Source organism: Tilletiopsis washingtonensis, assembly GCF_003144115.1.
Source record: "Tilletiopsis washingtonensis strain MCA 4186 unplaced genomic scaffold FA09scaffold_6, whole genome shotgun sequence".
Taxonomy (NCBI): domain Eukaryota; kingdom Fungi; phylum Basidiomycota; class Exobasidiomycetes; order Entylomatales; genus Tilletiopsis; species Tilletiopsis washingtonensis.
Genome location: NW_020312003.1, coordinates 769,595 through 784,118, shown reverse-complemented (window position 1 = coordinate 784,118; position 14,524 = coordinate 769,595). Strand labels below are relative to the sequence as shown.

General features: G+C 69.7%; 4 protein-coding genes across 4 annotated transcripts; 1 reads left to right on the top strand and 3 right to left on the bottom strand.

Moving 5' to 3' along the window:
- Positions 1-2,104: 2,104 nt before the first annotated feature.
- FA09DRAFT_235097 (RNB-domain-containing protein) lies at positions 2,105-5,006 on the bottom strand. Its single transcript, XM_025739615.1, has one exon. It carries the CDS (start codon positions 4,861-4,863, stop codon positions 2,230-2,232), a length of 2,634 nt encoding a protein of 877 aa, XP_025599809.1. The 5' UTR covers positions 4,864-5,006; the 3' UTR covers positions 2,105-2,229.
- Positions 5,007-7,316: 2,310 nt separating this feature from the next.
- Positions 7,317-8,563, top strand: FA09DRAFT_295566 (Pkinase-domain-containing protein; the record flags this gene model as incomplete). Its single annotated transcript, XM_025740127.1, has 5 exons — positions 7,317-7,554; positions 7,609-7,957; positions 8,012-8,233; positions 8,292-8,426; positions 8,491-8,563. 5 exons carry the CDS (start codon positions 7,317-7,319, stop codon positions 8,561-8,563), a joined length of 1,017 nt encoding a protein of 338 aa, XP_025599808.1.
- Positions 8,564-8,771: 208 nt separating this feature from the next.
- On the bottom strand, positions 8,772-10,917 carry FA09DRAFT_333822 (hypothetical protein; the record flags this gene model as incomplete). The annotated part of the gene is made up of 5 exons (XM_025743707.1): positions 8,772-8,848; positions 8,910-9,366; positions 9,423-10,034; positions 10,218-10,397; positions 10,699-10,917. The coding sequence occupies 5 exons, from the start codon at positions 10,915-10,917 to the stop codon at positions 8,772-8,774; spliced, it is 1,545 nt and encodes a 514-aa protein (XP_025599807.1).
- A 382-nt stretch (positions 10,918-11,299) lies between these two features.
- On the bottom strand, positions 11,300-14,512 carry FA09DRAFT_328907 (putative phenylalanine ammonia-lyase). Its single transcript, XM_025741964.1, has 12 exons — positions 13,942-14,512; positions 13,764-13,888; positions 13,479-13,710; positions 13,062-13,424; positions 12,694-13,010; positions 12,565-12,638; positions 12,338-12,511; positions 11,967-12,284; positions 11,842-11,908; positions 11,552-11,781; positions 11,461-11,493; positions 11,300-11,405 (listed from the first exon to the last, which is right to left on the bottom strand). The coding sequence occupies exons 1-12, from the start codon at positions 14,217-14,219 to the stop codon at positions 11,355-11,357; spliced, it is 2,262 nt and encodes a 753-aa protein (XP_025599806.1). The 5' UTR covers positions 14,220-14,512; the 3' UTR covers positions 11,300-11,354.
- Between the last annotated feature and the right edge of the window lie 12 nt (positions 14,513-14,524).

Genomic DNA, 14,524 nt, shown 5'->3' with positions numbered 1-14,524 from the left:
GAGCTGGTGCGGAGAGGGAGAGGAGCGCGGCGCCGGGCGTGCTTTGAGGGATCGGCGCGGCGAGCGCTGGGCGTGGGCGTGTTGGCTGGGCTGGGCGGGCGCGGGCGTGCGCGGCGAGAGGGTGCTTTGCCGCTGTGCTGCCCGCCTGCCCGCCAGCGCAGGACCAACACAGCCGCCGTGCGGGCCGAGGCCGTTGCACCTGCTGGCGTGCGGCTTCTCGCGCCGGCACCGGCGGGTCGAGCGGCAGGCGGCAGGCCAGCGCAGGTGCGGCGTCCAGGGCAGCAGGGCACTCTCGCCCGCGCGCGGCCCCCTCAGCGTAGCCCCTCTGTCCTGCAAGCTGCCGCCCGCGCGGCACCGACCCTCGAAGCGAGCGCAACAACACCGCCGCGCTGCCCGCTGCGCCGCGCGCTCTGACAGAACACGCGGGACGGCGCATGCCTCGCGTGCATGTGCGTGCAGCGCAGAGCGCAGAGGTGCGGTGCCGCAGCGGCTGGAGCGTCTCTTCTCTGTCCATGCGCTCGCCCTGCGGCTGCGCTGCAGCGCTGCAAGCCACTCTGCTCGGCAGCAGGCCGGCGGCGCGTGATGGCCATGCGGCGCGCATGGCGGCCGGGCACTTCCGCAGAGCCTCGTCTAAATCGAGGCTTGGACAGGCCGGCGAGAGCAACACGGCGGGGCGCAGGCGCAGTGCCGGCATGCCACATGGGTCCTGCACAGGGCCCCTGAGCGGCAAACTCTTACTGCCTGAACAGGCAGCACGCCCGCAGCGCGCAGCGGCAGGTGCAGAGAGCCGCTCGAGCGATCTTGCAGCGCAGCGCCGCACGCCGCCCGGCCGCCGCTTCGCTGCCGCTGCTGCCCGCCGGGCGCTACGGCGGCAGCGCGTCCAGGGACAAAGCGAGGCACACGAGCGCAGCGCGGGGCGTCGCGACCCCGGCGCAGAACGAGGGTCCCTGCCCCTTCTCGAGGTCGCTCCCGCCCGTTGTTCCGCCGCGCCAGAAGCAATGCGCACGCCAAACAAAGCAGCTCGCAGCAGCATCGCATCAGCAGCACGTCGATCCTCCCGCAATGCACGCTCGTCGGCCCTTGTCCGCGGCGAGCGCGCAGCGGCCCTTTGTGAGATGCCGGCGTGCCGTGCGGACGACGCTCTGGACGTCCGCTGCGCAGGGCTCCCCGACATGTAGATGCCTGCTGCTGCACCTGCTGCCTGCCCGCTGCCGCACGGCGATCTCGCATCGCAGGTGCGCCGCTCGGACAGCTCGGACCGCGCGCGCGCGTGTGTGGGCGGAGATGAGGGGGCGAGCGCCCTCTGCGCAAGACTCGGGCGCAGAACAGCAGCAAGCAGCCTGCCCTGGCAGTTGATCGAGCGTTCGATGCCGGCTCGGCGCCCGAGGGATGCCGTGCGGAGCCCAGCGGGGCGGAGCAGGGAGCGCCAGCCTGCAGCGTGCAGCACAGGTCGTGGGGTGTGCACCGTCCCTCGTGGACCACGCTGCTTGTCAGCCGACAGCAGGCAGACAGCCGATGCAGCGTCGCTTCAAAAGCATGACTCACAAGCAGGTCGTCGAGGCCGCTGATGCTGCGCACTCTGGACCACTGTCAGCGGCAGGAGCGCGAGGAGGACCCCATGGACAGCGGCCCGAGATAGCGCGTGAACGCCTCACGAGGCGCTAAGCCTCCGAGCTGCGCGCCCTTCTGGCGTGCTCCTCACGCTGCCATCTTGCCCTGTCAGTCTAGCGCAGCCGTCCATGGCGCCAGCGTCAAGCGCCACACGAAAGACGCATACGCGGACAGCGTGAGATGGTCGACGGCGTGCCTCCGACTCGCCCTCACTGGACCGAGGCCGAGGACAAGCAATTTGCCATCGCGTTCATCCTCGAGGATGGCGACGTCAACGCCATCATCAGCAAGGCAAGGCACTCTACATCTTGCTTGCTGACAAGAAGAACTTCACGCTCAACCAGCGTCACAAGCCCAAACGCTGCGTGACGGCGGACGTCGAGAGTTGCAAGCTGGCTGCGGCGGCTCTCGAGGACGCGGGCGCGGTCCCGCCGGCGTACATCCAGATGGTGCAACTCCACTGGGGCCCAATCACGTTCCCCCTTGAGCATCACAGCGTCATCATGGATCGAAATGGAGTGGAGACGATGCAGTTGCGTGGATCCGCAGCGGCTCAGGTTGCTCATCGGGCCTCTGCGCTCAGCCCTCTTCTTGCACTCTGGGGTTGACCGGTGGCATCTATGCATTCCAGTGCTCCGGCACCACGATCACGCTCGAGCGCACGCCCGCGCGCACGACGTCGTGCAGGCGCACCTTGAGCGGCGCACCCAGCTCGGCGGCGGCGATGGAGCGGTGCCAGCCGCACTCGGCGTTGATGCCGAGCTGCGGCACAAAGACGCGCACGCGTGCGTCGAGGCGCGACGGGTTGATGCGCACGTCGGGCAGCGCCACGACGGCGTCGAGCGGCCCGAGGAGCGCCTGCTCCTCGGGCGTCAGCGAGCCGGGCGGCGCATCGAGCAGGCGCCGCAGGCCCAGCGCCATCCAGAAGTAGCGCACGCGCCGCTCGAGGCTGCGCGACCAGGCGTCCATGCGTGCCATGCGCGGCATGTCGGCCTCGAGGCGCTCCTGGCTCCACGGCGCCGTGCGCCCCGCCAGGCTCGCCTTGAGCTGCCAGTGCGCCACAATGTCCGGGTAGCGGCGCAGCGGCGACGTGCTGCGCGCATAGCCGCCGTGCGCGGCGGCGTCGTCGAGCGCCGGCGAGATGCCGAGCGCAAAGTGCGGCGCCGGCGCGTGCGAGGCGTTGCCCGGCGCCAGACGCACGCCCGAGCGCAGCAGCGTCAGCCACGACATGTTGCCGTCCTCGTCGCGCAGGCCGCGCAGCTTGGCCGCCGCGGCGGCCTCGGGCGCCTCTTGCGAGCGGTACACGAGGGGCACGCCGCGGTCTGCGGCGCAGGCGCCGGCGACGCGGCCGGCGAGCAGCATGCACTCGGAGACGAGGTCCTGCGCCTTCGACCACGCCGGCGGCTCGAGCGACAGCATGCCAATGTCGATCTTGGGAAAGCCGCGGAAGAGCGTCTGCGTCGACGGCGTTGCGGGCGCGCCCGGCAGCGGCACGGGCGAGAGCGTAAAGTTCGGCCCGGGCATGTTAGAGGCGATGCTCGAGTTGGCCACGCGCTGGTGCAGCATCGCGCGGGCGAAGCGCTGCAGGACGTGCAGGTCCGAGGTGCCGTCGACCTCGAGCGCTGCGCTGACCTCGTCGTACGTCGTGATCTGCACATTGTGCACGATGCTCGGCCGCACGCAGTACTCCTGCACCTTGCCCTGCGCATCCACACGCGCACTGAACGTGAGCGCGCACAGGCCGTGCTTCTGCCGCTCCTCGCGCTGCTCCTCCGTCTCGCTCTTGGAGCCCAGCGACAGCCGGCCGGCCTGCAGCATCTCGTCCGGCAGCAGCGGCCAGCGCCCCTCGGGCAGGTAGAGCGTGTTGTGCTGCCGCCGCGCCCGCCGCGCCAGATCGTCGGCGGGGTCCATGATTGACGTCGGATCGGCAACGTGCACGTGGATCCAGATCTCGTCCTTGCCGGCCACACGCTCGATGGAGATGCCGTCGTCGAGCTCGTGCGCCGTGGGATCGTCGATGACGTGCACAGGCAGCTGCTCAAAGTCGAAGCGCTCCATCTCCGCCTCGTGCAGCGCCAGCTTGGGCCGGGGCGTCGGCTGCGGCGTCTCGCTCGGCGCGTCGCGCTCGTTCGTTGTGAAGTCGACGCCGACCTGAAGCAGGGCGTGGTCCTCCCACGGCGGCATCTCGCCGACGGCCTGCAGGAAGCGCACGACGAGCGCGCCCTGGTGGTCGATGCCTGCGTCGCCCGTGTCGCGGCCGTACGGCACGAGGTCGCGCGGCACATCCGTGAAGCTGCGCTCCGGGTGCTGCAGACGGTGCGCCACGGGCTGGACGGTGACATCGGCGCCCGCGCGCTTCAGCACGTCCATGGCGATGGAGAGGTACTCGTAGCCCTGCAGCGAGCGGCGCGTCGAGAGCGTGCTGCGGAGAAAGCGCAGAATGACGTGGTCCGTCTGGCGCCACTGCACGCCGGGCCCGGCCTCGGCCTCCAGCTCCACTCGCTCGGGCTCGTCGGCCGGCATTGTCTCGCCGCCCAGCTTGGCGCGCCAGGCGAGCACCTCCTTGGCGCGCTGGCCGAAGCCTTCCAGGTTGCGCCACTCGGTGCTGCCCTTTGGCGCGCGCACCCACTCGTCGACCGTCTCGATGGCCTCGCGCTCGCGGTCCGAGCGCAGGCTGAAGCGGTGCGACGAGCGGTGCGCAATGTCGTCGGCGACGAAGCGGCTCGGCGTGTCCATGAGCATGCGGTGCACGGCCAGCAGCACAGGCTGCGCGACGCGCGCCGAGGCGACGTCGGCGAAGCAGTGGCCCTCGGCCTGCATGGTGCGCTGCAGGATCGTGTAGGCGACGCTGGGCATGTACGCCGTGCCCTCCTCCTCGATGAGCGCCACGCCCTCCTTGCTGAGACACACCTCGCGGAACGCCGGGCGCAGGCGCAGCATCTCCGTCTCGCTCATGCGTGTCAGCGCCCGCAGTGCCGCACAGGCAGCGCTGCGCGCGCCGAAGCGTGCCGCATCGAATGGCTCCTGCTCGTTGCGCTTCGGCGACGCGTCCTCCGTCGGGTCGATGCCCTCGGTGGACACAATGTGCGCCATGTCGGCCGGCGCCGCGAGCGCGGCGAGCTCGGGCCCGATGAGGTTGGGCAGCCGCAGCATGACGTCGTTCTCAATGAAAATGACGATGCTGCCCCACGGCAGCAGCACGCACAGCTCGGTGCCCGTGCGCGTGGCTCCTGGGACCGAGCTGCTGGGCATGGGCAGGACGATGCCGAGGCAGCTCGTCGGACTGCGGGCCAGGACAAGATCAGCACGCAGCAGCGAGGCTGCCGGCGCAAAGCTGTGGCGCCCATCGCAGCGAGCCTGCCAGCACAGCGTGGCGGCGCCCGTCGTGCATGCCTCCTGCCGCACACTCACATGCGCAGCTCGACGGCATCGCCCGGCACGGGGCGTCCCTGGCGCGTGCTGTTGGAGAGGATGCGGCGCTCGAGGGCGGCGGCGGCGCCCTTTGCGGCGCGCGCGTCTCTGCGCGAGCGCTGCTGCGTCATGGCATCCTTCTCTGGCAGCGGCGCGCGGCCAAGAGTGCGCTCGCGGCGCGGAGGCGGCTCAGAGGAGACGAAGTGGTGCGCGGCAGCGCTGGTGGAGGCGGCCGAGGGGCCGGGCGCGCTGCGGCAGCTGGGCGGCGCCGTGTGCAGCGCGGCGCGCAGTGCGGCGGCAGGCGTGCGTGGGCCGCTGCGCAGGATGTGCCGTGAGAGAGGCAGCGACATGGCGGGCTGTCGCTGGGGTGCAGGTGGGCAGGAAGCAGGCCGGGCGAGCATGTCGGCCTCGAGTCGCAGCATCGTCAAGTGGTCAGCGCTTTTTTGGGCTTACGTCAGCCGCACGCGCTGCTCCACAGCGGCCGCGAGCGGCGCACAGACGCGGCCAGCTCCTTGCTTCGGGCACATCCTCTCCCCCACCACCACCCACACCACCAGCCAGTCTCAGCACGCGGGCCAAGCAGCGCACCCTCTGCGCGCGGCACCATGCCCTATCCGCCCGACCGGCAGCGCGCGCCGCCGCCGCACCTCGCCGGGCCCTCGCAGCCGGCGCCCGCCGCGGGGCCGTCGCGCCGCAGCGCCTCGCCCACACGGCCGCGCATTCCCACAGGGCCGGCAGCGTCACGCATGCCCGCCGACGCACACGCCGGGCCTTCGCGCTTTGCCGCGCAAGCGCCGCACCAGCAGCAGGGCTGGGGCCGCAGAGGTGGGCACGAGGCGCCGCGCGGCAGAGGCGGCTGGGTGCAGCGCGGCCGCTGGGCGCCAAGAGGCGGCGGCGGCGGCGGCGGCGGCGGCGGCGGCGGCTGGGGCGAGCGGGCCGGCTACGAGCGGGAGCGGGAGCGCAGCTACGTGCCGCCGCCGCGTGGCGAGCGCGAGGTGCCGCCGCCGCGCGGCGAGCGCAACGTCTCGCCCGTCGCGCCGTCGCACGAGCGCGGCCGCGGGCGCGCAGAGGTGCCGCCGCCGCGAGAGGAGGCCGACCGGCGGCGCGACGAGAGCAGGGAGCGCGAGCGGAGAGAGCGGGAGAGAGATAGGGAGCGAGAACGGGAGCGCGACCGCGAGCGAGACAGGGAGCGCGAGCGCGACCGATCACGAGACAGATCGCGAGATCGATCACGCGACCGCTCCCGAGACCGAGAGCGCGAGCGTGAGCGGGTGCGCCCACCACGCGCGGCAGAGGAGAGCGAAGCGAAGGCAGAAGCCAAGCCTCCAGTGCGGTGCGTGGTTGTCTCTCGCGCAAGATTGCCGCCCTCGCTGACCTTGAGCGCACGCAGCTCTGCCCTCTCCGTCCTCTCGCGGCCTGCGCGTCCCACGCAGGCTCTTGCTGTGCCAGCGCGGCAGGTGGCGCAAAGCCTATCATATGGCTCGCCCTCGCCACAGAGCCCCAGCGAGCCGTCACATACGCCGCAGATGCCTACAGGCGCCAGCACGAACGGCAACGGCGAAGCGCGGGCAAAGAGAGAGAGGGACGAGAGCCCGACGGTCTCGCGCGACGTCAAGCGCAGGGCAGCTTCGCCACTACCTCCGCCGGCTGCATCGACATCAGCGGCCGCGCAAGGCACGCCAAGCGGTCCGCGTTCCACCGCCTCCTCGCTGGCGCCGTTGGCTCCGCTCGCACCTCTCGCACCACTCGCGCCTCACGCGCCAAGCGGGCCGCTGTCGGCGCCGCTCGGGCCCAGCGCGCTAGAGGCGTCCAGCCGACTGCTGGCGCGCAAGAGCCCGAACCCGCCTTCTGTGCGGGAGGAGAAGCCGGCTGCGTCTGTCACGGAGCCAGCACGGCCAGAGTCTGCGAGCCAGAGAGACGGCGCTGGCGGCGCGACACGCAAAGGCTGGACTGTGATTCGCCCGGGTGCCAAGAGCCAGAGCCGCAGTCCGAGCAAGGGCGAAGAGGAGCTGCTAGGAGCAGCACGCGAGGCACGCGACCCAGAGCCATCTCGAGAAGAAGCAAGCAGCTCTTTCGAGAAGCAGAAGGTCGTGCGAGACGAGCCTTCTGCCGCTGCTGCCGTGCCGGGCCCGAGCGCCGCGATGCAAAAGGCGATGGAAGCTGCGCTTGCAGCGGCGACTGGCAGGCCGACGACACCTCCGCGTGCGCCCGAAGTCGCGCGACGCTCACCCTCTCCGACCGCCTCGCCAGCGCGCTCCGCGACGCGCTCGCCCTCGCCCGTCTCTCTGGCTCCCATGCCGCGCGCCGCGCCTGGCGAGGGCTACGAGCGCATCGCGCAGGTCGGCGAGGGCACGTACGGGCAGGTGTTCAAGGCGCGCGCCGAGAAGAGCGGCGCCCTCGTGGCGCTCAAGAAGATCCGCATGGAGGCGGAGAAGGACGGCTTTCCCGTCACGGCGATGCGCGAGATCAAGCTGCTGCAGGGCCTGAGACACGAGAATGTGGTGCGCCTGTGGGAGATGATGGTGTCGAAGAGTGAGTCGCGCCCGTGCGAGCAGCAGATTCTGCATGTGCTGATGCAGAGCGCAGACTCGGTCTATATGGTCTTCGAGTACATGGAGCACGATCTCAACGGCGTGCTGGCGCATCCCAGCATCACCTTCACACCTGCGCATCTCAAGTCGCTCTCAGCACAGCTCTTCTCGGGCCTGGCCTACCTGCACCGCCGCTCAGTGCTGCACCGCGATCTCAAGGGCAGCAACATCCTGCTCTCCAACGCCGGCGTGCTCAAGCTCGCCGATTTTGGCCTGGCGCGCATGTATGCCAAACGCCGCAAGGGCGACTATACGAACCGCGTCGTCACCCTGTGGTACAAGCCTCTCGAGCTGCTCTTTGGCGCGACGCAGTACGGGCCGGAGGTCGACATGTGGGGCGCCGGGTGAGTGCCAGCGTCGTTGCCTCACTGCGCAGCATGCTGATCTGCGCCGAGCAGATGCATCTTCCTCGAGCTGTTCACGCGCCGTCCGGCCTTCCAGGGCAACGACGAGATCCACCAAGTGGCAGTGATCTACGATGTGCTGGGCCCGCTCGTTCCCGCCGACGAATGGCCCGACGCGGAGAAGCTGCCATGGTACGACCTCGTGAGGCCCGCTGCAGCATCCGACGGATTGGCTGCGCAGACTGCAGAGGAGCGCTTCAAGCTCGCTTTCGAGAAGTGAGCCGCATCGCTCGTCTGAGTTGCCCGTACTTGCTGACGCTGGCCGCTCGTTCAGGTCCATGCCGCCCGCAGCGCTGGCCGTTGCGTTTGCGCTGCTGCGCTTCGATCCCGCTCGCCGAGCATCGGCAGCCGAGGCGCTGCAGATGCCGTACTTCACCACTGAGCGGCCCCGCGCTCAACGACCTGCAGGGTGCGTCGCTTCACGACTTTGTCTGTCGCTACTATCCAAGACTGACGCTGTTGGGCCTCCGCAGCCTGCTCGCGAGTGTCGAAGGCGAGTGGCACGAGTTCGAGAGCCGGCGCGCCGCGCGCAAGGCGCGGCCATAGCACCCGGAGCGCACCAGCATCGACTCCTCACTGCGCAAGCGGGCAGCCCCGCGCGCACCACCTCACACCATCACCCCACGGGCCTGGCCGATAATCAAGGTGTTGATTTTGTGTGGCCCCGATCCGGGTCCACCAGCCCAAGCCTGCGCGTGACTTGCGTCTCTAGAGATGCCGAGGCTACAACGAGCAGAGGAGAGCAGAGAGAGGCTCATGCGTCGGCCTTGGCCTCGGCAGCGGCCGGCGCCTCCGTCGATGCCTCGTCCGAGATGCTCGACTTGGCCAGTGCTGTGTGATGGCGCGTGCGTCAGCGCAGCGCCTCGCGCTCTGTGCCGCCGCGTCAACGTACCCTTCTCGACCTTCTCGATATTGGCGCGCGTCTGCTGCGCCTGGTTGCTGACAAAGTACTCGCGCTTCAGCTTGAGGTTGTCCACGACGCGCGGCACGTCGCCCGAGCTCGTCGGCGGCGGGATGCTGAGGGCCAGCAGTGCGCTGAGCGTGCCGAGCGGCACGTTGAGCGGCGCATTGGCACTCGTGGCCGGCGCAGCAGCGGCGACCTCGGCCTCGTCGGGTGCCTGGCCGAGCGCCAGCGGCGTGCCCTTCTTCTTGGCGCCGCCCTTCTTGCCCTTTTTGCCGCCGCCGCCGAGGAAGTACGCGTCCTCCTCCGACTCGCCCTTCTTCTTCACCACGCGGCCCAGCGACGCGTCTGCCTCGACCTGGCGCACCTCGAGCGCCTTGGCGCCCGACACGGCCGCCTTTGCCTCTGCGGAGCGCGGCGCAGAGACCGACGAGTTGCCGCTGAAGTACTATGGGGAAGCGGGCCGTCAGCGCAGCAGCGACGTCCCCACACGCATGCACTCACGTTGATGAGCACCTCGCAGTCCTCAATCTCCTTGGCGAAGGCCGGCAGCGCCGCGTCCTCGCGCATCTGTGCCTCGTGCTCCTTCCTCTTGCCCTCCTCGTACTTGCGCTGCTCCTCCTTGGCGGCGGCGTGGCGCGCCTCGCGGTCCTTGGTGACCTTGGCGTAGTAGACGTCGTTGGCGGTGCGGAACGCGGCCTGGCGCTCCTTGCGCGCCGCGTACAGCTCGTCGAGCTTCTTGCTGAGCGCCGTGCGCTGGTCGAGCAGCTTGGAGCGCGAGCCGTAGGCCTTGTCGGCCTCCTTCTGCAGCGCGTCGAGCGCCTCGCGCACCTCGTCGTAGCGCTTGCTCTGCGCCTTGCTCGCCGGGTCGTCGAGCGACGCCTTGAGCTCGTCGATGCGCGCCTTGTCGGCGTCGATGGAGTCCTGCTGCGCGCCGAAGGCCTCGACGGCCTTGCGGCTCTTGCGCAGCTGCGAGATCTCCGACAGCGCCCGCTTCTCGTCGACGAGCTTCATCTTGCCGCCGTCGACCGAGGCCTCGAGGCGCTGGATCTGCGCGTCGACCTCGGCCGTCGACTTGTAGTTGGCCTTGCTCTTGGCCGTCTTCAGCGTGTCGAGCTGGAGAGGGGGTCAGCTGGGATTCGAGGCACGCACGCCCGGCGACCCAGGCCGGACACGCTAGGTGTGAGCTGCCCGCACCCGCGGTAGCATTCCCAATGGTCTCGCTCCATCGCTCTCGCTGTCTCTGTCACTCCATCATTCCATCACTTTGCCTCGCTCCATCGCTCCCAGCACACTCACCTTCTGGCGCATGCCCTCCTGCACATTCTTGATCTCGTCGAAGATCTTGCCGCGCGCGCCCTTGCCGCCGGCCTGGGCGCCGCGGATCTCGTCGAGCTCGGCACGCAGCTCGGCGCGCCGCTTGCCCTCGGGCGTGTCCTTCGACGGGCCCGAGCCGGAGAGGATGGAGCGCAGGTTGTTCTGCGAGCGTGTGTGAGCAGGGAGGCTGCGGAAGCAGCCCAAGAGGAGAGATGTATGCGCCGCCAAGAGCGGCTTCTTCAGCGCCTCGCTGAGCTCTCGCCCATCTCTGGCTGTCACTGAAGCGGCCACGAGAGAGCGACTCGCCAGCACGCGCCTCAGCACACGGGCGCATGGCAGCTGCGGCATGCCAAAGTACCAGTGCCAATGCTCGCTCGTCTTCTTGCCCAGCCTCACGCCCGCTGCCCAGCTCGCGCTCCCGCGTCTCGCACTCCGCTGCTCCCTATACCTCGCCGCAACTCACGATCTCCTCGTGCGTCGAGTCAATCTCCTTCTTGAGCGCGTCGAGCTTGGCCGTGTTGTCGGCGGCGTCGGGCTTGCCGCCGGCGAGCTTCGCAATCTCGACGCCTGCGCCGCTGGCCGCCGGCGCCGCGGCGGCATCGGCCGGCGCGGCGGCGCCGTTTGCGCCGGCAGAGGCAGAGGCAGAGGCACCGTTGGTGCGCTTGGGAGCGGCGGCGGACATGGCGAAGTGAGGGGATGGAGAGAGAAGGGAAGGCGGCCGACGCCGTGCGGTGCCTGTGCATGGCAGCCACACGCGGGTGCAGCGCTGCAGCCGAGGCACCGCACGGCGCCAGCGCAGCCAAGGCGCGCGCGGCGCGGCGCGGGGAGAAGCTTCGCGCCTCGGCGCTCGGCCGGCCTCCTCCTGCTCCTTGCTGCCCGTGCGGCGTTGCATGCGGCGCTGCCACGTCTCGGCCCCTCGGCGCCTGTTCCGCCGCGCGCACGCCATCATGCCGCCTGCCACGCCGGGCGACGTCCCGCCTCTGCGTCAACGACACCTCTCCACGACCAGCCCATCACACAGCAGCAGTGCGACAAAGCATGGCATCAGGCGGCAAGGGTCGTGCGTGGTCGTGAACGGGTGTGACAGGGGGGAAAGCAAAGCGAGGCGCGGGCTGCCGTCTAGGCGTGCTGCGGCAGCGTGCTGGCAATGTCGACGAGCACCGTGTAGAGCTGCGAGGGGCGCGTGAGCAAATGCTGCGACAATGGACCATCGGTCAAGGCTCACCTCGCCGCTGCGGATGGCGCGGTAGATCTTCGACTGCGGCGGGGCGAAGCATCAGCTGCTGCGCCAGGCTAGCCCTGCACTGCCAGCTCACCACCTGTGCGCCGTTGTTCTCGCCCAGCTGGCCCGCGGCGCCCTTGAAGCCGGCAAAGTGCTCGCGCCCCGCCAGCGGCACGCCGAGCGTCTGGCGCACATACGTGTACATGACGCCCGTCGTCGGCGCCAGGTACGGCGTGGCGGGCGTGCCGTTGGCGTCGGCGAGGAACTCGGCCGTGAGCGCGTGGTGCCGCTCGCACATCTCGGCCACGCTGTGCTTGCGCCAGGCTGGCAGGTGCGAGGCATCAGTGACGGCAAGAGACGACGTGGTCTTTCGCTGGTGCTCACCCATGATGGTGCGCAGCACCTCGCCGTTGCCGGCGCTCGACGGAAGCTCCGCAAAGTAAGTCGACAGCTGCGGCGCCCAGGCGTCAGTCCAGCGTGACCCATGCTGAGCCGCATCGTGCACTCACCTCGTCGGCGCCCTGCAGGTACGACTCGTGCATGCGGCTCTGCAGCACCAGTGCGCCCGTCTCGTCGAAGCGGCGGCTGATGCGCGCAAAGACGCGCTTGGCGAGCAGCGCCTGCTCGGCCTCGTCGAGCCACTTGCCGAAGAAGCTGGCGAGGCTGTCCTTGAGCTGCACGCGCACCAGCTCGCCCGTCTGGCGCTGCATGGCGCGCAGGTCGACGGCCTGGCAGAGCAGGTAGAGTGTCCAGGAGAGCAGCTGGCTGAACGTCTCGATCGCCTTGACCGTGTAGCGCGCGCTGACGAGGGCCATCGAGTTGATTGCCTGGCAGGGCGCGGTGAGCATGCGGCTGTGGCCGACAGCATTGGGACACTCACCTGGTTGCCCATCTCGGCAGCCTGCACGTGCGTCGAGACTGGCGAGGCGAGGTACTGCAGCTCCGACGTGACGGCAGCCATGGCGATGTCGCAGCTCTTGCCGAAGTAGTCGAGCGACACGTCCGTCGCCGCGAGGTTCGCCGGCAGGCCGCGGTTCATCGCCGGGTTGATGAGCTGGCGGAGGATGTGAGCACAAGGTCGACGGCAGTGCATAGATCGAGACCCACCTCGGTCATCTGCTGGAAGGTCATCTTGCCGAGCAGCGCGAGAGCGAGGCGCGTCTTCTCCATCGCCGAGGTGACTGTGCGCGGCAGAGTCAGCGAGCGGCAAGCCGTCAGGGCGTCAGCAAGACTCACCTGCGCTGGCCATGAAGTTGCCCTGGTGCGCAATGTGTCCCGTGCGTGCGTCGCAGAGCGGGTTGTCCGTCGTCGAGTTGAGCTCAATCGTAATCGAGCGGCTGGCGGCCAGCAGGTCCTCGAGCAGCGGGCCCATCCACTGCGGACTGCAGCGCAGCGGGTAGCGGTCCTGCCGCAGCACGCCGTCGTCGTCGGCGTGCACCTCGTTCTCCACGTGCGTCGCCAGCTTGCTGCCGCGCAGCATCGCCAGCACCGTGGCGCCGGCCTCGATCTGGCCCGGGTGCGGGCGTGCCTCGTTGTGGATGAAGGCGGCGAAGCTGCAGCGGAGTCAGCAAGAGAGCCGAGGTGTGATGCATCACTATGCTCACCTGCCGTCGCTCGCCAGATCTGCCTCGACAGCCAGCGCCGTGGTCAGCTGGGTAAGGAGCGCCAGCATGTTCGACTCGTGCATGACGAGTGCGCCGACAGCAGCGCTGTACGCCGTGCCGTTGACGAGGCCGAGGCCCTCCTTGGGCTCGTACGAGAGCGGCTCGATGTGAAACTTGGCCAGCGCCTCGGGCGACGACATCTTCATGCGGCGGCCGTCCGGGCCGTCGACCCACACGTACACGCCCGGCATGCCCGCCATGGCGCCGGCGATGTAGGACAGCGGCGAGAGGTCGCCCGAGGCCGAGATGCTGGAGCGCAGCGGCACGACGGGCGTGATGTTGTACTTGAGCATCTTGTGCATGCTGCAGCCAGTGTGTTAGATGGCAGCATTGCACGACGTCCCATCACAGACTCACGTCTCGAGCACGACGAAGCGCACGCCCGAGTGGCCGCGCACGAGGCTGTTGAGGCGCACCACCATCGCGCCGCGCACCCACGCCTCGGGCTGCGAGAGCGGCTCGTCGGAGAGCGGCAGCGCGCCGCTGGCGTCGACGTGGCCGGGCACGGGCAGGATGCCGATCTGCAGGCCCGACACGAGCGAGATCTGCAGCGCGGCGAACTGCGTCGTGCGTGTGTCGGCACTGCCGCCTGGGAGCAAAGTGAGCGGCGTGTATGCGCCAGAACAGCGAGCGGACACGCACCGAAGCCAGTGGCGACGCCATAGACGGACTCGCCAGACTTGAGCATGCGGTCCAGCACGTCGATGCTCGCCTGCACGCGGCGGCGCACCTCGGGCGAGTTGTCGAGCTCGGGCGTGGCGGCGTAGCTGCGGCGAGAGCGTCAGGACGATGACAAGCATCATGCACCTGCTGCACTCACCGCGACACGGCCACGACATCACCGACGCTCAGCGTGGCGCCGTCGACGAGCGGCGCGGCGCTGCCGGCCTTGCTGTTGGCGGCGCCGTCCTGCTGCAGGGCACGCTTGGCCTGCACGGCATGCCAGGTGGCGAGGGTGAAGTTGCGCAGGTCGACGCGCGTCGGGGCGGGGTCCATGCTGCCGAGGGTGCTGAGCAGCAGCGGCGACTTGGTGGTGGTCGGGAGCGGAGCAGCGAAGGCCGCGCTGGGCGCCGCCGAGGCGGTGAGAGCCGGCACCATTCTGCTAGATGCTGAACAAGCTTTGGCGATTCGATCAGAAGAAGAGCGCGGAAGAGGCGCTGAGACTGATGGCCTGCGTGAGGGGTGCTGTGGCGCGACGGATAAGGACGTCAGGGGCCGATGCGGGCTGCGCCAGATGCTGCGGCGAGGTGAGAGGAGCTTGGCAGAGTCGATGAGCGAGCTGCGGGATGCTTGGGGAACGAGAGGGAGCGAGCAGCGGCGGGCAGCGCTTCTTATGCCTGAGCGAGCGCCCCACACCGGCAAGCGATGCGCAGCACAGCATGCGCTTGTGGTGGAACCGGCAT

Excerpts from the sequence above, each read along its gene's own strand:
- FA09DRAFT_235097 (XM_025739615.1), bottom strand. The coding sequence starts at position 4,863 with ATGCCCAGCAGCTCGGTCCCAGGAGCCACGCGCACGGGCACCGAGCTG.
- FA09DRAFT_328907 (XM_025741964.1), bottom strand. The coding sequence starts at position 14,219 with ATGGTGCCGGCTCTCACCGCCTCGGCGGCGCCCAGCGCGGCCTTCGCT. Across the intron at positions 13,711-13,763 it reads TGGCGTCGCCACTGGCTTCG|GCGGCAGTGCCGACACACGC; the intron begins GTGCGTGTCCGC and ends CTTTGCTCCCAG. Across the intron at positions 12,285-12,337 it reads CTGCCGAGATGGGCAACCAG|GCAATCAACTCGATGGCCCT; the intron begins GTGAGTGTCCCA and ends GCGCCCTGCCAG.